Source organism: Rhinoraja longicauda, chromosome 33 (genome assembly GCF_053455715.1).
Source record: "Rhinoraja longicauda isolate Sanriku21f chromosome 33, sRhiLon1.1, whole genome shotgun sequence".
Taxonomy (NCBI): domain Eukaryota; kingdom Metazoa; phylum Chordata; class Chondrichthyes; order Rajiformes; family Arhynchobatidae; genus Rhinoraja; species Rhinoraja longicauda.
In genome coordinates this window covers 16321406-16343448 of record NC_135985.1, presented here as the reverse complement: position 1 = coordinate 16343448, position 22043 = coordinate 16321406, and the positions used below count along the sequence as shown (strand labels likewise).

The 22043-nt window shown below is 46.4% G+C and overlaps 1 protein-coding gene across 1 annotated transcript in view; it reads left to right on the top strand.

Annotated features, from left to right (window-relative positions):
• Positions 1–22043, top strand: part of adamts7 (a disintegrin-like and metallopeptidase (reprolysin type) with thrombospondin type 1 motif, 7) — a 140988-nt gene that overhangs the window by 49373 nt on the left and 69572 nt on the right. The window contains exons 8-11 of the mRNA XM_078427091.1: positions 1222–1365; positions 8041–8185; positions 9760–9852; positions 12465–12610. Coding sequence (XP_078283217.1) covers positions 1222–1365; positions 8041–8185; positions 9760–9852; positions 12465–12610 — 528 coding nt within the window. The remainder of the gene's footprint in view (positions 1–1221; positions 1366–8040; positions 8186–9759; positions 9853–12464; positions 12611–22043) is intronic.

Here is a 22043-nt window from a genome sequence, read left to right as displayed (position 1 = left end):
GATCATCTCCGAGTCGGACAGTGGGCTCAAACTCCACCACAGGTCTACACTCTCTCTCGCACTGCTGCACTGAGGGTGTGCCACACTGTCTGAGGATCCACTGCTCAATGACACCTTAAACCAATCTAGAGCGGTAGAGTGGGGCATCTGGTGGAGCCGCTGCCTCACACAACCACAGGCCCAGGTTTGATCCTGACATTCAGTACTACCTGTGTGGAGTTTGCACGTGCTTCCTGTGACTGCATGGGTTCCCCCTGGGTACTCCGCTTGCCTCCGCGTGAAGCTGAGCGGTAGAGTCCAGTGGGAGTTGAAGAGAATCTGGGGAGAATGAACAAATTGAATTAATGTAGAATTAGTGAACACTGGATGTTTGATCAGTGTGGATTCAATGGGCCGAAGGGCCTGTTTCTGTGCACCATCTCCCCTCTGCAGGACGGTCTCACAGCCACAATCTCAGAGAAAATCAATAGAACTTCCCCCAAAATCTAACCTCCAGTTAACATTACTGAAACAGGTTGTTTGATCTTTGTCTCAGTGTTGCTTGTGAGGATTTGTGATTAGCTGTTATTATTCCCTTGCCACAGTAACAACACTTCAGAATTACTTAATTGGCTGTGATTTGCTTTGGAATGTCCTGAGCTTTCAAATTTAGATAAATAAATAAATACAAATCTCCTTTTTGTTTTTGATTGAAATCTGCCCACTACCATCTCAACACAACTGGGTAGGAAAGAAAACTGCAGATGCTGATTTAAATCGAAGGCAAAACACAAAGTGCTGGAGGAACTCAAGGAATCTGACCCTAAACATCACCTGTCAGTTCCTTCCACAGATGCTGCCTGGCCCATTGAATTCCTCTGGCACTGTGCGTTTTGTTCACTCCTATAAAACTCAAATATAATTTTTTTTAGTTGCTGGAATGCACAAACAGTGGGAATGATTTATCTATCTACCCTATCAGTTCATCATAATAACAGGGAACACTTTGAGCAAATACCTTTGTTCATCACACTGTTGTTTCAATGGTTTACCATCACAGTTAGGATAATTGACTGTGAAATGCTTCAGGTAGTCTGGAGGTGCTGATATGAAGGCTGTGTATGTGGTGAATCAGTGAGGATCTGAGGGTGTGGTGGTGAGATACAACCTTGCCCACCCTCATTGCGTAGTCCTGGTACAACTCGCCTTCCCTTCTGTTTCCTGGGATTATTTTTTTTGCAGCTTTGGGATACAACACGATGGAACCGGAAATGACTGCGAGCCAATTGGGAAGAGGCCATTCATCATGTCTCCCCAACTCCTGTACGACACGCGCCCACTAACCTGGTCCCGCTGCAGCAGGGAGTACATCACTCGCTTCCTGGAGTAAGTGTCTGTCTCCTTCAATCATCTGCTTCCTTTGGTGGCCATGGACAAGTGCTAATTACAGTTGAACAGGCAGTTTAAAAAGAGCGCCAAGAGGAAGCTAGTAGTCAATTTGAAAAGTCCGGGAGCAGAGCAAGGATGCCCGTTGGCTGAGCAGAAAAGTAAGTGCTAGTTTAAGTGAGAAGTCAGGTAAATTGGACAATCAGGCAATTTAATTGGTGATATAAGCAATACTTGCAAAAGGGTGCAGCCCAGTGAGGGAAGTGCCCAGTGAGGGAAGTGCCCAGTGAGGGGAAGTGCCCAGTGAGGGGAAGTGCCCAGTGAGGGGAAGTGCCCAGTGAGGGGAAGTGCCCAGTGAGGGGAAGTGCCCAGTGAGGGGAAGTGCCCAGTGAGGGGAAGTGCCCAGCGAGGGAAGTGCCCAGCGAGGGAAGTGCCCAGTGAGGGAAGTGCGAGTCTTTGGCTGCGAGTCTTCGGTGAGGAGGATACAATTGTTTTAAGCCAGAGCTGGTTATAGGCACAAGGTGATGGCGGAAAAGTTGGTGCAGTGTGTTTCCTGCAGGATGTGGGAAGACAGGGACGTCGCTGGAGCTTCTGGGAGCTACACCTGCAAGAACTGTGGCCAGGTGCAGCTCCTGAAGGGACGTGTGGTGGAGTTGGAGAGGCAGTTGGATGACCTCAGGGCCATCCGGGAATGCGAGAGTTTTCTCGACAGGACCTATTGTGAGGCTGTCACGCCAAGGGTCCAGGTCGAGCGAAGGTGGGAGACTGTTTCAGGGGGGAGTGGACGAGGACTACAGGAGACCCCAGTGGCTGTGCCTATTGCAAATAGGTATACCCTCTTGGGAACTGTCGGGGCAGAAGACGTTTCCAGTCCGAGTGGCGGAAGTCCGAGTGGCGGACCTGTTGGCAAGGATACTCGACAGGGGAGACCGAAGTCTGGAAGTGCCGTAGTGGTCGGTGACTCCATAGTCCGAGGGACGGACAGAAGATTCTGTGGCAGCAGGAGAGACTTGAGGATGGTCTGTTGCCTCCCTGGTGCCAGGGTTCAACACATCACAGACCGGCTTCAGAAAATCCTAGTGAGGGAAGGCGATCAACCTGAAGTCGTTGTGCACGTGGGCACGAATGACGTCGGGCGGAAGAAGAAGGAGGTGCTACAGCGGGAGTTTAGAGAGTTGGGAAAAACACTGAGAAGTAGGACGTCGAAGGTGGTTATCTCTGGACTGCTACCGGTACCTCGTGCTGGTGAGGCCAGGAATAGAGAGATAGAGGGTATGAATTTATGGCTGAGGGACTGGTGCAGAGAGCAGGGATTTAGATTTCTGGACCACTGGGATCTCTTCTGGGCTAGGGGTGACTTGTACAAAAGGGACGGGTTGCATCTTAACAGCAGGGGGACAAACATTCTGGCAGGCAGGTTTGCTAGTGTGACACCTGTGGCTTTAAACTAAGTAGTGGGGGGGAGGGGTTAACAAATTGTGAATATGAAGATGAGGTAAAAGAGAATACAGGAGATATTGCAAAAGACTCTCGGAAGAATGGGAACAGAAGTTCTAGAGGGGAAAAGAAATTAAGGGCAGGGCCAATTGTGAACGATGTGAGAGGGGAGGTAAATACAGAAGTTAAAGTGTACTTAAATGCGCGTAGTATAAAAAATAAAGTGGATGAGCTTGAGGCTCAGTTAGTCATGGGCAAGTATGATGTTGTAGGGATCACTGAGACATGGCTACAAGAGGACCAGGGCTGGGAACTGAATATTCAGGGGTACACAACGTATAGAAAAGACAGACAGGTGGGCAGAGGGGGTGGGGTTGCTCTGATGGTAAGGAATGATATTCATTCCCTTGCAAGGGGTGACATAGAATCAGGAGATGTTGAATCAGTATGGATAGAAATGAGAAATTGTAAGGGTAAAAAGACCCTAATGGGAGTTATCTATAGGCCCCCAAACAGTAGCCTCGACATAGGGTGCAAGTTGAATCAGGAGATAAAATTGGCGTGTCAAAAATGTAATGCTACGGTGGTTATGGGAGATTTCAACATGCAGGTAGACTGGGAAAATCAGGTTGGAAATGGACCCCAGGAAAGAGAGTTTGTAGAGTGCCTTCGAGATGGATTCTTAGAACAGCTTGTACTGGAGCCTACCAGGGAGAAGGCAATTCTGGATTTAGTGTTGTGTAATGATCCTGATCTGATAAGGGGACTAGAGGTAAAAGAGCCATTAGGAGGCAGTGATCACAACATGATAAGTTTTACTCTGCAAATGGAAAGGCAGAAGGGAAAATCGGAAGTGTCGGTATTACAGTATAGCAAAGGGGATTACAGAGGCATGAGGCAGGAGCTGGCCAAAATTGACTGGAAGGAGGCCCTAGCAGGGAAGACGGTAGAACAGCAATGGCAGGTATTCCTGGGAATAATGCAGAGGTTGCAGGATCAATTTATTCCAAAGAGGTGGAAAGACTCTAAGGGGAGTAAGAGACACCTGTGGCTGACAAGGGAAGTCAGGGACAGCATAAAAATTAAGGAGAGGAAGTATAACATAGCAAAGAAGAGTGGGAAGACAGAGGATTGGGACTCTTTTAAAGAGCAACAAAAGTTAACTAAAAAGGCAATACGGGGAGAAAAGATGAGGTACGAGGGTAAACTAGCCAATAATATAAAGGAGGATAGCAAAAGTTTTTTTAGGTACGTGAAGAGGAAAAAAATAGTCAAGGCAAATGTGGGTCCCTTGAAGACAGAAGCAGGGGAATTTATTATGGGGAACAAAGAAATGGCAGACGAGTTAAACCGTTACTTTGGATCTGTCTTCACTGAGGAAGATACACACAATCTCCCAAATGTTCTAGGGGCCGGAGAACCTAGGGTGATGGAGGAACTGAAGAAAATCCACATTAGGCAGGAAATGGTTTTGGGTAGACTGATGGGACTGAAGGCTGATAAATCCCCAGGGCCTGATGGTCTGCATCCCAGAGTACTTAAGGAGGTGGCTCTAGAAATAGTGGAAGCATTGGAGATCATTTTTCAATGTTCTATAGATTCAGGATCAGTTCCTGTGGATTGGAGGATAGCAAATGTTATCCCACTTTTTAAGAAAGGAGGGAGAGAGAAAATGGGTAATTATAGACCAGTTAGTCTGACATCAGTGGTGGGGAAGATGCTGGAGTCAATTATAAAAGACGAAATTGCTGAGCATTTGGATAGCAGTAACGGGATCATTCCGAGTCAGCATGGATTTACGAAGGGGAAATCATGCTTGACAAATCTACTGGAATTTTTTGAGGATGTAACTAGGAAAATTGACAAGGGAGAGTCAGTGGATGTGGTGTACCTCGACTTTCAGAAAGCCTTCGACAAGGTCCCACATAGGAGATTAGTGGGCAAAATTAGGGCACATGGTATTGGGGGTAGGGTACTGACATGGATAGAAAATTGGTTGACAGACAGAACGCAAAGAGTGGGGATAAATGGGTCCCTTTCGGAATGGCAGGCAGTGACCAGTGGGACCCCAGCTATTTACGATATACATTAATGACTTAGACGAAGGGATTAAAAGTACCATTAGCAAATTTGCAGATGATACTAAGTTGGGGGGTAGTGTGAATTGTGAGGAAGATGCAATAAGGCTGCAGGGTGACTTGGACAGGTTGTGTGAGTGGGCGGATACATGGCAGATGCAGTTTAATGTAGATAAGTGTGAGGTTATTCACTTTGGAAGTAAGAATAGAAAGGCAGATTATTATCTGAATGGTGTCAAGTTAGGAGGAGGAGGAGTTCAACGAGATCTGGGTGTCCTAGTGCATCAGTCAATGAAAGGAAGCATGCAGGTACAACAGGCAGTGAAGAAAGCCAATGGAATGTTGGCCTTCATAACAAGAGGAGTTGAGTATAGGAGCAAAGAGGTCCTTCTACAGTTGTACCGGGCCCTGGTGAGACTGCACCTGGAGTACTGTGTGCAGTTTTGGTCTCCAAATTTGAGGAAGGATATTCTTGCTATGGAGGGCGTGCAGCGTAGGTTCACTAGGTTAATTCCCGGAATGGCGGGACTGTCGTATGTTGAAAGGCTGGAGCGATTGGGCTTGTATACACTGGAATTTAGAAGGATGAGGGGGGATCTTATTGAAACATATAAGATAATTAGGGGATTGGACACATTAGAGGCAGATAACATGTTCCCAATGTTGGGGGAGTCCAGAACAAGGGGCCACAGTTTAAGAATAAGGGGTAGGCCATTTAGAACGGAGATGAGGAAGAACTTTTTCAGTCAGAGGGTGGTGAAGGTGTGGAATTCTCTGCCTCAGAAGGCAGTGGAGGCCAGTTCGTTGGATGCTTTCAAGAGCGAGCTGGATAGAGCTCTTAAGGATAGCGGAGTGAGGGGGTATGGGGAGAAGGCAGGAACGGGGTACTGATTGAGAGTGATCAGCCATGATCGCATTGAATGGCGGTGCTGGCTCGAAGGGCTGAATGGCCTACTCCTACTATTGTCTATTGTCTATTCAATGGGTGTAGGAACAAGGAACTGCAGAAGCTGCTTTACAAAAAAGGAAACAAAGTGCTACCTTTGATAGACTATCGACTGATGTCTACTGCAAACCCATACAGTCACCTGGACTACATTTCCCACCCCATCCTGCCTCTTCCAAAGATTCTACAGTATTCCCTACTCTCAATTCCTCCGTCTCTGGAGAATTCCTGCATTTACCCCCAAGATGAGGCTTTCCATTCTATGACATTCGGGATATCCCTCCAGACAGAACAAGGCTAGAGTTCCCCTGGTCCTCACCTTCCACCCTACCTGCCTCCGCATCTAACACATCATCCTCCGACAATTCCGTCACCTCCAACATGATCCCACCACCAGTCATATCTTCCCATCTCCACCCCTTTCTGCCTTCCGCAGAGACCGCTCCCTCCTCACCTCCTTGGTTCACTCATCCCTTCTAACCCAAACCACCCTTTCCCCAGGTAATTTCCCCTCTAACCACAAAACATGCAACACCTGTCTATATATCTCCTCCCTCGCCTCCATCCAGGGACCCCAGCAGTCCTTCCAGGTGAGACTGAGGTTTGTGTGCATCTCCTCTAATCTCATCTACTGCATCCAGTGTTCCTGTTGTGTGTCCTGTACATCAGCGAGACCACGCACAGACTTTTGCTAAATACTTACGCTTGGTCGGCAAAGGCCGACTGGATCTCCTGGTTGATAACCATTTTCACTCCCCTTCCCATTCCCATACTGACCTTTCTGTCCTGGACCTCCTCCATTGCCTGTGAGGCCATGTGCAAACTGGAGGAACAGCACCTCATATTCCAGTGTGCAGCTGACAACCCAATGGTTATGAACATTGAATTCTCCAATTTTTGATAACCCCCTGCAACCACCCCCTCCCCTCCCTTTCTCCCCCACCCCCTCTCATCCTCACCCTCCCCTGTAACCAATGTAGATTTGCACCTATTTCTCCCCATCCACCTCCACCCATATTCCATCCTCTGGCTTCATAATTCACAACTCTTCAACCCGGTTGTCTGACAATCTTCAGTTTTAATTTCTGGCCTTTGTTCCAACCATCCCCCTCACCTCTGTCCATGTATTAACTGCCACACTTTGTCCTGCCTCTTACTCTCTCCCAACTTTCTTTTCCAACCCCATTCAATCAGTCCGATGAAGGGTCCCGACCCAAAACATCCCCTATCCATGTTCTCCAGAAATGCTGCCTGACCCACTGAGTTGCTCCAGCACTTTGCGACCTTTGTGTTTTCATTCACTGGGTGGATCAGTTCATTCATATTGTGTGACATCACTGTCAAGGATTTGTATAAAAAAACAGGAAACGCAGGAAACATTTGGCAGATCAGGCAGCACCTGCGGAAAGAGATGATTCACATCTGAGATCCATCGTCAGATCTGGTAAAGAGAGAAAACAAGTTTGCTTCCAGTTGCAGTGAAGATGAGGGATGGCACGATTAGTTAGAATGGATCAGTCCTAGCACGTCAGGCCAGCCTGAGATTAGACCCGTTTAGGATTCTGCCCTTTCCAGAGAACGAGGGAGATCTGCTTTGGCCGTCATGCCTCGTCCGATTGTGTGCATATGGTCCGAGAGGGAATGTGAGTAGGCCATGGAATCTCTTACTTCCAGAGGCCACTGGGCAGCAGCAGTGATGGGCAGGAGTTTGGGCACACTGTGTGGTGGAACAATGAGGGTGGAAGCTTCATTTGGGTTTTGCTTTCTCATGAAAACTGTAACGTCCAGGTTCAGGAACAAGGGTCTCGATCCGAAACGTCACCCATTCCTTCTCTTCAGAGATGCTACCTGTCCCGCTGAGTTACTCCAGCTTTCTGTGTCTATCTTATATATATACACACACACACACACAACACACACACACACACACACACACACACACACACACACACACACACACACACACACACACACACACACACACACACACACACACACACATATATATATATATTACAGACACTGAACTTTTCATTTATTATATTGTTTACAGTGTCCGAAGTTTACTTATTCTGTTGTGCTTTTGCAAGTAAGAATTTCATTGTTCTGTTCGGGACATTTGATTCTTGACGATCCCCTTGGTTTTCACTGGAGTCTGTCTGCTTGCTTGTGCTTTTATTGACACGGGATTTTCACTTTGGTTGCCATTTCCAGCCGCGGTTGGGGTCTCTGTCTGGATGACCGGCCCGCCATGGATGCCATAGTACTGCCCTCAGCAGCACCAGGGGTGCTGTACGATGTCAACCACCAGTGCCGCCTGCAGTACGGGGCCAAATCAACGTTCTGCGATAACGTGGATGTAAGACAAGAGCCCTTGGACCTTCACATGCCTTAACTCAGCAGATTCCTGTGGTTAGACAGCGGGTCACAGCCAGAAGTCACATCACTGGGACGATCAGAACCATAGGGAAAGAAGGCCTTCTATTATTATGTCCAAATTGCTCCATGTTCCTGATATACTGTAATGAAGATAAGGAGACCAGTTTTGAAACAAACATTAAGTCCAACCTCCAAAGATACCGAGGGAGAAAACTGTAAGAAGATTTCCATGACTGAAGTGAACAGGAAAATAGTAAATAGACTTCAGTCTGAAATAGGGGTAATGCCTTTGGGAATGGTAAACAGAACAAGGTGGTGCATGGTAAATTGTTGGTTAATTAGAAGTGCAGAGGATCAGAAACTCGTAGAATCTACGTTCACTTTTAGTTCTCAGACAGCAGTAACAAGTCAGTTATGTTGTTAGTGCTGAGGTCACATAGAGAGTAGGCCAAGTAGAAACATAGAAAATAGGTGCAGCAGTAGGCCATTTGGCCCTTCGAGCCAGCACCGCCATTCAATATGATCATGGCTGATCATCTAAAATCAGTACCTCGTTCCTGCTTTTTCCCCATATCCCTTGATTCCTTTAGCCCTGAGCTAAATCTAACTCTCTCTTGAAGACTAAGAGCGCCACATAAAGGACATTAGGGATTCAGTGACAATTCAGTAGTTTTATGACTTGTTTCATGAATTTAATTTAGATTCACCCACTGCTGTGGTGGTTTGGAGTTTGTGCCTAAGTACTGTTAGTCCAAGAGTCACAGAGATGTGAACAGTACAGAAACAGGCCCTTCAGCCCACCACATCCATACCAACCTTATTGCCTATCCACACTACCATTGATGGCACAGAGAAGACTCATGGGCATGTGTCTGAGATTTTTAGATTTATTTAGAGATACAGCGCGGAAACAGGCCTTTCGGCCCACCGAGTCCGCGCCGCCCAGCGATCCCCGCACACTAACACTATCCTACACACACTAGGGACAATTTTTACATTTACCCAGTCAATTAACCTACATACCTGTACGTCTTTGGAGTGTGGGAGGAAACCGAAGATCTCGGAGAAAACCCACGCAGGTCACAGGGAGAACGTACAAACTCCGTACAGACGGCGCCCGTAGTCAGGATCGAACCTGAGTCTCCGGCGCTGCATTCGCTGTAAGGCAGCAACTCTACCGCTGCGCCACCGTGCCGGAGGCGGGGGGAGGGGGGTGGGGCATAGTTTGGTGGAGGTGGGGGGGGGGGGGGCCATAGTTCTTTGGAGTCTGAAGAGAAATGTGTTTGAAATCCATAAAATTATGGAAGTCTAGGATCAAGTGGACTGGAAGAGCCTATATTTCTCAGCAGACTGACAGAGAGCAGGAACAAGGCAGAGAATGTTTGGCAGATAGTCACATCACATCACAAAGCTTGGATAATGAAAGTCATTTAGTGCTAACCACAGGAATCTGCTGAGTTAAGGCAAGTGCCGTGCTTCCGTTGAGATTTGTCTTCATTTTGAAATGGGGATTGTTGCTTTGAGTGAAATAATTTTGCTCTCTGTCTCTGCCAGAATGTCTGCAACACCTTGTGGTGTACAGTGGGCAGCACGTGCCATTCCAAGCTGGACGCTGCCGTGGACGGTACCAAGTGCGGAGATAACAAGGTAAAGGTTGAGCTGCCTCTCCGTCTCTCATTGACTTGTCCCTTTGGCCTAATTCATAAGATCATAAGACAAATGAATGAATGAATGAATGAATGAATGAATGAATGAATGAATGAATGAATGAATGAACAAGTTTATTGGCCAAGTATGTGCATATACAAGGAATGTGCCTTGGTGCTCCGCTCACAAATGACCACACAAACATACAGTTAACAATTAAGAATAAAGCATAAACACATCAAAACAATAAGGATACAACGTTCCAGAGGGAAGTGCTTCAAAGAGTTTGTGGCCAGGGTGAGAGAGATCAGAGTGGTCAGATCGTAAGTGGTCGTAGAATTATGCCATTTGACCCATCGTCTACTCCGCCATTCAATCATGGCTGATCTATCTCTCCCTCCTAACCCCATTCTCCTGCCTTCTCCCCATAACCTCTGACACCGGTACGTCAAGAATCTATCTATCTCTGCTTTAAATATATCCACTGACTTTGCCTCCACAGCCTTCTGTGGCAAAAAAAATCCACAGATTCACCACCCTCTGACTAAAGAAATTCCTCCTCATCTCCTTCCTAAAAAAACGTCCTTTAATTCTGAGGCTATAAACTCTAGTCCTAGACTCGCCCACTAGTGGAAACATGCTCTCCTCATCCACTCTATCCGAGCCTTTCATTGTTCGGTACGTTTCAATGAGGTCCCTCCTCATTCTTCTAAACTCCAGCGAATATAGGCCCAGTGCCATCAAACGCTCATTATTGATGATCGATCTATTAGCCTATCTTTATCACTGCCCTCCTTCATTGGACTGATGTAGATGCACTCTGTAGCATGGAGATATGCTGAGGGAAGCGTGGGTCGTAAGAAGTAGAAGCAGAGTTGGTGGTTCAAAACTTCTGCCAATTTCAATGCGATCATGAGCCTCGAATCTACTCTTTCACCAAATCCTTACATTCTCCAACTTCCTACATTTACTGACCTCAGCTTTAAATATTCAGGACAAATGAGGATTCACAACCTCGAAGAAGTACTTCTTCCAGTTCCTCCCTCTGACTTTTAATTTCACTCCTTTTTTTCCCTTATTTTCTCCTTTTACCTCTGGAATTTGTCCACCCAACTGCAAATCAAGTCCCCCTCATCTGTACCCACCTATCATTTCCCAGCCTGCCTCACCTCTTTTCCAGCTTTCTCCCCCCACCCCCACCTCCCACTACAATCAGCCTGAGGAAGTCAGTGATGCTGCCTGGCCCACTGAGTTACTGCAGAATTTGAGTTTTTTCTACGTACTTGCCCTTCCAGCCCTGAGTCCCAGGTCTGGTCTCTCTAACCAGAGCAAACAGCCTGTCAGCATCCACCCGGTCAAGCCTCCTGACAATGCAATGCATTTTAATGCATTCTCATTATTAAAGAATATAAAGCCTTTTTTATACTTTTAAACGCAAAGGAAAAGAAAGTCTTTATCTCTTGTGCTTTTATGATTCCAGGCTCTTATAATTGTTCTTGCTTTGGCAACTGGCCTTCAATCATCTGTCTCCTAAAATATGCTGCTGTTGCTCCTCTCTCCCTCTCTCTCACCCTCTCTCCCCCCCCCTCTCCCCCCCCCCTCTCCCCCCCCTCTCCCCCCCCTCTCCCCCCCCCCTCTCCCCCCTCTCCCCCCCCTCTCCCCCCCTCTCCCCCCCCTCTCCCCCCCTCTCGCCCCCCCCTCTCGCCCCCCCCTCTCTCCCCCCCTCTCTCCCCCCCCTCTCTCCCCCCCCTCTCTCCCCCCCCTCTCTCCACCCCCTCTCTCCACCCCCTCTCTCCCCCCCTCTCTCCCCCCCTCTCTCCCCCCCTCTCTCCCCCCCTCTCTCCCCCCCTCTCTCCCCCCCTCTCTCCCCCTCTCTCTCCCCCTCTCTCTCCCCCTCTCTCTCCCCCTCTCTCTCCCCCTCTCTCTCCCCCTCTCTCTCCCCCTCTCTCTCCCCCTCTCTCTCCCCCTCTCTCTCCCCCTCTCTCTCCCCCTCTCTCTCCCCCTCTCTCTCCCCCTCTCTCTCCCCCTCTCTCTTCCCCTCACCCGCTCTCTCCCCCCTCTCTCCCCCTCTCTCTCCCCCTCTCTCTCCCCCTCTCTCTCCCCCTCTCTCCTCCTCTCTCTCCCCCTCACCCGCTCTCTCCCCCTCTCTCTCCCCCTCTCTCCTCCTCTCTCTCCCCCTCACCCGCTCTCTCCCCCCTCTCTCCCCTCTCCCTCTCCCCCCTCTCTCTCTCCCTCCCCTCTCTCCCTCCTCTCTCCCTCCTCTCTCCCCCATCTCTCTCCCCTTCTCCCCTCCCCTCTCTCCCCCTCTCCCCCAGTTTGTCTAATGTAATTTTCACTCTTTCCCTCACACACACACTCGTACAATATAAAACCATCTTGTTGACAGAGTTTGCTCATGTCTCCATCTCCTAATAAGCTGTTAAAATGTTGGTGACTTTGCTTTGGAGGTTTTAAAGGCAGAGGAGGCTCCGATAATTCAACGCTGTATCTGAATAAGGGTCGGTAATTCCAACAACGGGATCAACAAAACTGTTCCACCTCAGCTAAGAAGTGCTTCATGAAGACCATGCCAAGGGAGATTTCCCACATTAACTCTCACTGTCCTCTTGCAGTGGTGCTTCGGTGGAGATTGCATATCCACAGTCCACCATCCTCAGAATACAGCTGGAAATTGGGGAGCCTGGAGCTCGTGGTCATCCTGCAGCCGGACCTGCAGTTCAGGAACACAGAGCGCGGAGCGGCAATGCAATAATCCCACGTAAGACCTTGATCACTTAACTCACTCCATTGAGCCAGTGGTGCTCCATTTGCCTTCTGGTGGTCCCAAGGGGCTGGTGGCCTCAGCATCAGAAGATAGAACCCTCTGGCTCGAAAACCCGAGCCAAGAGCTGACGTTAGAGCGAATGAGACACTTGAACAGGTACAAGGATAGGAAAGGTTTAGATCATGAGAGTATAAGTGATAGTAGAATTAGGCCATTCAGCCCATCAAGTCCACTTCGCCATTCAATGTTGGCTGATTTATCTCTCCTTCCTAACCCCAATCTCCTGCCTCAGCAGGATATGGAACAAACGTGGGCAAGTGGGGCTAGCTTAGTAGGAGCTTCTTGGTCGGCATGTAGGAGTTAGGCCATAGGGCCTGTTTCCATGCTGTACGACCATAACTCGAAGATAGCGATTGGCTTTGGAAAGGGGAAGTGATTGGTGAGAGCCAGGTTAGGTTGGTGGATTCAGGTTCACAGTAGGACAAAAAATGCTGGAGTAAATCAGCAAGTCAGGCAGCATCTCTGGAGAATATAGATAGGTGACTTTAGTTAACCTCATAGCATTTAAAGATGATCTGGATCACCACTTTAATCACCAAAGCACAGAAAAACAGACACGTGCTGGTAAATTGTATTAGTAAAGATAGGTACTCGTGAGTTGACATGACACAGTGAGCAGGGGATATCTCTTACTGCAAAGTTATTGATTAAACGGAAGCAGTAACAGTTGGAAAAAAAACAGAGCTTCCATCTGGTGCTCATTGGGCGAAGGAGCTTTACAGTCGGAGTTTGCTGAAGATGATTATGTGGATATAGATCTGGCATTCACTAGATTCCTGTGTGAACTGTCAGCAGAATGGCAGGTAACTGCACACAGTCTGCACAAGTTGAGTCAACACAGGCAAGCTCTTTCTATTGTCCCAGCCAATGTTCACAGCTTGATCAATGTCATTAGGGCGGCACGGTGGCGCAGCGGTAGAGTTGCTGCTTTACAGCGAATGCAGCGCCGGAGACTCAGGTTCGATCCTGACTACGGGTGCTGCACTGTAAGGAGTTTGTACGTTCTCCCCGTGACCTGCGTGGGTTTTCTCCGAGATCTTCGGTTTCCTCCCACACTCCAAAGACGTACAGGTATGTAGGTTAATTGGCTGGGTAAATGTAAAAATTGTCCCTAGTGGGTGTAGGATAGTGTTAATGTACGGGGATCGCTGGGCGGCACGGACTTGGAGGGCCGAAAAGGCCTGTTTCCGGCTGTATATATATATGATATGATATGATATGATATTAAGAAGCAGTTTTGTTACAGTATTGTTACTTCTTAAAAAATATTGTCCCTTTGAGGAGGCAGAGCTACAGGAAAAGTGCAGGGGAATGGGCCTTAATGAGAGACTTCCAAAGAGGCAGACATTTAATTCCCTCGTCTAAATCGTTAATATATATTGTAAATAACTGGGATCCAAAAGGGTTTATTCACAAAATGCTGGAGTAACTCAGCAGGTCAGGGAGCATCTAGGAGAGAGGGAATGGGTGACGTTTCAGGCCGAGACCCTTCTTCAGACGGGATCCAAAAGGGAATCGGGAAAAATAATCAAAAATATTGCAGGGTAACGACGAAATAGAAGGTGCATGGGGCTGTTTTGAGAGTAAGGTTCTGTGAACTAGCACCGGCAGAGGGGCCCTGGTCTGTAATTCTCGGAGGTTAACACCTGCCTATTGCCATTCCATATACAGTCATGACTTCGAGTCCAATCAGCATGGATGATTAGTGGGGAGTGAGGAGGGGGTCCTGGCCAGGGCCAGAAGACATGTGCTCACCCACCCTGTGTCTTTCTTGACAACCGTGGCAGGCACCCCACGCAGAGATGTTGTTTGAGGCTCTAACTGCCCAGCTGGCAGTGATGCAGCAAATGCGACGTATGCAGGCGGCTGCCGTTGGGAATAGCCCAGGTAAAGCTTGCACGCGCTGTTTCTTTCCAAGTTTCCTGAACCTTTTGTGGAGATGCAATATCGTGCTAGCACGACTCGCAACACCAACATCTGAGCAAGGATACATGAATGGGGTCAGATAAAGAAGAGTGGAAGTTGACTGGCGTGGGTCAGGAGCACCATCATAGAAACATAGAAACATAGAAAATAGGTGCAGGAGGAGGCCATTCGGCCCTTCGAGCCTGCACCGCCATTCAATATGATCATGGCTGATCATCCAGCTCAGTAACCTGTACCTGCCTTCTCTCCATACCCCCTGATCCCTTTAGCCACAAGGGCCACATCTAACTCCCTCTTAAATATAGCCAATGAACTGGCCTCAACTACCTTCTGTGGCAGAGAATTCCACAGAGTCACCACTCTCTGTGTGAATAGATCCCCATGGAGATGCAGTGCTGTCGATTACAGCCATGTGGGGCCGCTGCAGAGAGAGTCCCCAGTCAGATTTTATGAGATGCACCCTGAAACAGGTCTACCCTATCTCACCGCCAACCCCTCGAGTCTGGTTTCAGATGTAATTAAGTTGTATTATTAGTTTGCCTGCTGACTGTCACCCTGTGTATCCTCATTGAATCCATATGCAGTACAAGCTGCGCAGGTCAGACAGTCATGGTACAAAGTCAACATTCTGTATCAAGTCATCTCAATAGGATCAGAGGGTAACAATAAAGTTCCCTTTAAAGATGCTCAGTGTCATGTCAGCCTGCCATGTGTTTTTGCTCTTTAATATGTCGCAGTGTATGTGGTTTCCTGTTTCATATCTTTGGAATCTCTTAATTAGACTTCACTTGAAATAATTTCCAGGTCACCTGTTAACATTGGCAGTTCAATGGGATAAACATTACTCATTTAGTTGAGGCAACCTTTGAAGTATGAGGATGGATGTGTGCCCAGCAACCTGGTGTACTGCACCTCTCCCGTCACACAGAAGATACAAAAGCTTGAAATCGCATACAATAGACAATAGGTGCAGGAGGAGGCCATTTGGCCCTTCGAGCCTGTACGCACCGCCATTCAATGTGATCACGGCTGATCATTCTCAATCAGTACCCCGTTCCTGCCTTCTCCCCAAACCCCCTGATTCCGCTATCCTTAAGAGCTCTATCTAGCTCTCTCTTGAATGCATTCAGAGAATTGGCCTCCACTGCCTTCTGAGGCAGAGAATTCCACAGATTCACAACTCTCTGACTGAAAAAGTTTTTCCTCATCTCAGTTCTAAATGGCCTACCCCTTATTCTTAAACTGTGGCCCCTTGTTCTGGACTCCCCCAACATGTTTCCTGCCTCTAACGTGTCCAACCCCTTAATAATCTTATACATTTCGATAAGATACCGCCAGATTCAGGAAACAACTTCTTCTCCACTGTTATCAAACTACCGAATGGTCTTCTCATAAGCCTGACCTCTTAATCTATCTCATTGTGGCCCTTGCACTTTTTTTAATCTCCACTTTCTCCGTCTTTGTAACGCCACAGTGCTGTATTACCGCATTCTGCACTCTGCGAGTTTTCTCTTTACACTGCCTGTTGTAGTTGTTTGTGGTTTCATTGTAATCACGTATAATATTGGTCGATTGGATAACACACAAAGTTTTTTTACTGTATCTCAGTGTACATGACAATAATAAGCCAATATCAAGGGCAGCGAGAGATAATGACAGGGTGGCACAGCTGGTAGAGCTGCTGTCTTACAGCTTCTGAGACCTGAGTTCGATCCTGACCTCGGGTGCTGTCTGTGCAGAGTTTCCCTGTGACCACACGGATTCTCCCTGTGACCACATGGATTTACCCGGGTGCTCCGGTTTCTTCCCATATCCCAAAGACGTGCAGGTTTGTAGGTCAATTGTCCTGTGTAAAATTGCCCCCCAGTGTGTAGGGAGTGGGATATAAAGGGGGATAACATGGAACTAGTGTGAATGATTGATCAATGGTCAGTGTGGACTCGCTGGGCTGAAGGGCTTGTTTCCATGCTGGATCTCTAAACTAAAGTTAATCAGCTGTTCATGCCCCGAGCTGAAGGAAACATCTTGCCAGTACCTTGAGAGTGTTGTTTTTCTTCAAAATTATCATAATCCCAAACATTGGACAAAACAGATGAAAATATTGCATTCTGTTGAATGCTTCATATAAATACCTGATCTCTCCTGACAATACATTGCTCCCTGAGGAGTCAGCCCCCAATACGAAGCTTCAGCCACTGCCCTCCGTGAGAGAGAGTTAGATTTAGCTCTTCGGGCTAAGGGAATCAAGGGATATGGGGGAAAAGCCGGAACGGGGTACTGATTTTGGATGATCAGCAATGATCATATTAAATGGCGGTGCTGGCTCAAAGGACCGAATGGCCTACTCCTGCACCTATTTTCTATGTTTCTATGACCAAGACCTAAAGGGTTAATCACATCTGTTCTGGTCATTAATAGCAGAATGGCAAAATTAAACACAGATGTAAATCGTCTGGGTGGTCAGTGGAGTATTAGCGGAAGACAAGATGAAGGAGTTTGATCCAGTCCTGCAAAAACGAGTTATTTATGCGTCTTGGCAGTGCAGAGTACAATATCTGCTCAAAGCTGCCTTGGAGGTAATTGTCATGTTGATAAATAATGTGACCATGCATCCTCTCTCAGATGTGGATGTTATTTACCATTAACTCCCTTTCGACTCCCTTGGTAATAGTACATCTAATTCTGGTAACTGTGTCAACAGCACCCTTGTCGAACGACAGAGTGCTCTTCCTTAGTAGTGGCGACACACTGCCTAACAGCTCCAACGACCAGAGGTCAATCTTGTCCTTTGATGCTCTCTGTGTGGAGTTTGCATGATCTCCCTGTGACTGCATGGGCTTCCTCTTATAGTTCAGGTTTCCTTACTCATCAAAATAACATGCTTATTAACAGCGTGGTGTTCCTATGAACCTCCCCTCGTGGTTGGGGAAAATAGAGTGGAGTTGATGGGCATGTAAAAGAGAATGGGTAAGTGGGGGAATAGGGTTGTAGACTTGATGGGTCATGTGTTTAAGAAAAAATGTGAAACCTGAGATACCAGTCAGTACAGTAATGAGGGTGATTCCTTTGTATTTTCTAATCCTCATTGCCCCCAGTGTGATAATAAAACCCTTTGTTGGCCATTGTGAAGCTTCCAGTCTAACACATGGCTGTATGGACTGCAGTGGTTACACCTGGTGGCTCACCAACACTTTCTCAGGGGGCATCAAGAGTTAGCCCATAAGACATAGGAGCAGAAGTGGGGCATTCAGCCCATCGAGTACATGCCACTCGATCAAGGCTGGTCTATTTTTCTTTCTCAACCCCATTCTCCTGCCTTCTCCCTGTAACCTTTGACACCCAAACTAATCAGGAACCAATGAATCTTTGCTTTAAATATACCCACAGTTGTACAATAAAGGACAGCAGCAGCAAATCTGACCATCCAACAAGACATGTTGGTGTCCAACCTCATTGAGGTTGAAATGTAGTCTCTTCCAATTGGAAACACTGCAGTGCCTTCACCTTTGGAAGTAATTGTAACCTGACAGACTTACATTTGAAATATATACATTTGAAATAAATACAGAGAAATTGAAAGAGATAAAATAAAAGCAAATTGCATGTTTGTCTTTAACACAGCAGTTAATTTGCATTTGTTCTGCAAAATGATCATTCATTAACTTTGCTGGAATTATCTGGATGAGTTTGGTGTGAAGTACGCGAGAGAGATTACATGTTTTGGGGGAGAGAGGGCAGGCTGTTTCTTGAACAAGAGGACATAGATGTTAGAGGTGAGAGATTTAGGGCAGAGAGTAAAAGGGTCATTATCCAGAGGGTTGAGCATTGTGAAACATCGTGTAAAAGCAGCTGAAGCTGCAGAATGCTGTGTGCTTCCATACTCGACTTTGCCAATCCCATACTAACCTATTCAGCAAAGTCATGGTCATTGTTCTCAATGTATTCATAGATTGCTTCCTTCCCACTCCATCATGTATAACCTGGACATCGGATGCCATTTCTTACCATCTACTCCATCCAATTCCTTTCCATCTCTTTGGATAGACGTTGGAACTGCAAATGCTCAGGGGAAATAGAAACAGGAAATGCCGGAAATGCTCAGCAGGTCAGGCAACATCTGTGGGAGGGGAAACAGAGTTAACAATCCTGTATCAAAAACCTGAGAGAATGAAAAGTCTTTGAACTGAAACATTAACTTTGTACAGTATCTCTTCCCACAGATGCTGCCTGACCTGCTAATTTTTTTTAGTATTTTCTGCTTTTATTTTAGACTATAGTATTTTCTGCTTTTATTTTAGACTTCCAGCAACCACAGTTTTTTTTTTGTTTCAAATTCTTGGGAGAAATGAGGTGTATAAAAACCTTCTGAAATAGCAGCATGTTTACAGTAGGCTGAATCTAATTCCAAACTCAATTTGTGAATTCTTACGGAGGGAATAGAGAGCACACAATGATTATTTTATTCTTAACTGCATACTATACTGACATCATGGTCAAACATTGTAAGAAAATAACTGCAGATGCTGGTACAAATCGAAGGTATTTATTCACAAAGTGCTGGAGTAACTTAGCAGGTCAGGCAGCATCTCAGGAGAGAAGGAATGGTCAAATATTGTTATGCCATGGAACCTTGACACACCTTCACTGAACATTGAAATATTTGATAGCTTCCAGTCACTGTGCAACTTGAACAGAGAGCAGCACATTTCCCGTGGGGCATTAATTTCAGAAGTTTCATGTTAATTTAGAAGTTGATTTGTTTCTGCTGTAAGGTTAGACACGTGTCATGGGCACAGTGACAATGGAGAGGTCTTCATTGGCTTATTACAGAATAGGAGACCATTCAACCCATTGGGTCCATGCTGGATCCTAGCAGGGCAATCCCATTTATCTCAGTTTCCTTCTCGATTCCTGGTTTCCTGCACCTTCGGACATAGGACAAGCCCTTCACCCCACAATGTCTATGCCAAACATGCTGCCAAGACCACTTCTTATCTATCTGCACGTGATCCATATTCCTCCATTCTCTGCATATCCATATGCCTATCACAAAATCTCTTAAAGTGCACTATCGTATCTGTCTTAACCACCAATGCTCGCAGAGCATTCCAGGCATTCGCCACCCTCTGAGTTACCCTGTAAAGCTCTGTCCGCTAGTATTTCATTTTTCCATCCTCGGAATAAGGTTCTGACCATTGATCCCATCTATGCCTCACGTAATTCAACATATTTCTGCCAGGTCTCCCAGCAACCTGCGGTGATCCAGTAAAACAAATCAATTCTGTCCAACCTGTAGCTAATACCTCCCTAAACCAAGGAATCATTCAAGTAACCCAGTCTTCATCCAATTTAATCTCTCTCACCAACTCATTAACTTTCCCTTTGATTGTTTTTGCCATTTGTCTAGACGCGAGAGTAATTTATCAGTCATTTAGCTAACCAGCTTCCTTTCCGAATGTGAGAGAGGTTTAAATTCCACCTAGGGAGCACCTGAGGTCAGGATTAAACCAGCTCCCTGGAGCTGTGAGGCAGCAACATTAAATCCCGTGTCACCATGCCACCTCATTTACTATCACTACAAGCAGGCACACAATGATCCTATCTGTTCAGAATTGAATGTGCTTAATATATAATTAAAATACTCAACTTGCTGCCAGTATCTTCTAAAGACATTAGCTCCCATGATCAAGTTAAAAGCCTTGATAATGTTATGTATAAAACCATAAGGCATAATGCTTCAATACAAAGTGTTATTTAGATCCTGAAATGATATAATCTGCAACATAGAAGCAGACTCTTTGTCCTAAATATTCTGTGCTGGTGTTTATAGTTTTAGCTTAGTTCAGTTTAGTTTAGAGATACAGCGCGGAAATAGGCCCTTCGGCCCACCAAGTCCACACCGACCAGTGATCCCTGCACATTAACACAAGCCTACACACACTAGGGACAATTTACACTTATACCTAGTGTACAAATCCAAGCCAATTAACCTACAAACTTGTACGCCTTTGGAGTATGGGAGGAAACCCACACGGTCATGGGGAGAACATACAAACTCCACACAGCCAGCACGCGTAGTCAGGATTGAACCCAGGTCTCTGATGCTGCAAGCGCTGTAAGGCAGCAACTCTACCGCTGCGCCACCGTGCCGCCCTGTACTCCACATAAGCTTCTTTCTGATCATCTCATTCTTTTAGCATCTCTTTCTTTACCCAGCTCCCTCCTCTGCACATCTCATTTTTCTTTTGGAAACGATCCCTACTATTCTTCTGTAAGAAAATAACTGCAGATGCTGGTACAAATCGAAGGTATTTATTTCACAAAGTGCTGGAGTAACTCAGCAGGTCAGGCAGCATCTCAGGAAAGAAGGGATGGGTGACGTTTCGGGTCGAGACCCTTCTTCAGACTATTCTTCTCAGCCATTACTATGTTCTGGATCTGACCACTTTCCCACCAAAGATATTTCCCTTATTTCCCTAATGGTGAATTTACGGAACTAAGTTTTCAATTCTCGCACAAATTGGCTTGCACATCTCCTGAGTTACAATAGTTATACTCAAGACACTCTTAATAGTCTTTGATGGCCATGCCATGTGACTCAACTGCCCAACCCATTCAGTAACTCTGCCTCTGTTCCCTCCTTTGATGTGTTCCTGAATGCCTACCTTTTTCTTAAGGCTTTCCCTGCTCACATGAGAGAATGTGAATGGATCACCTGGAAGCAGAGGAGCTGTTACTTTGGCAATGTCTTTTCAGATCCCAGTGCATTTTACAACCAATAAAATATTTGGAGAATGCATTAATTATTGCTTTATGGGAAATGCAGCTAGGGTTCACATCACAAAGATTCCAAAGACCAATTTGATAATAGACAGGTAATTTATTTTTCAGAATTGTTGTTTGAGAATTAAGTATTACCTCTTAGATGTGCTTCGTCTACCCTGGATTGTTTGTGTCTGGGTGAGAATCAAGGCCGGGTTAGTATCTCAGTATCTTCAACAGTACAGAACTTTACAGTGTAGCATCACCGCTGCCTGAAGAGGAGGTGAAGGCAGATACTCTCACTACATTTAAGAAGCATCTATACAGGTAGAGTCATCGATTCACACCATGCCAACCAAGATGCCCCATCCAAGCTAGTCCCATTTTCCTGGGCCTACCCTATATTCCTCTCAACCATTCCTATCCACGTACCTGTCTAAATTGCTCCTGAATGATAGTACTTGAATCCTCAAAGCACAGAAGACGATGCTGGTAAATACAATTAGCGGAGAGAGGTACAATGAGTGGCATGGACATAGTGTTTCTTTGCTGTATGTTTCTATTTCTATGACTCCAACACTCTCAATAATGCACTGTGTGAGAGTCAGTGCTTGAGTCACTGAAGCTGGACACGAAGGTAGAAATTTGATTCAGTCTCACACGTGCTAATTGCCTGATA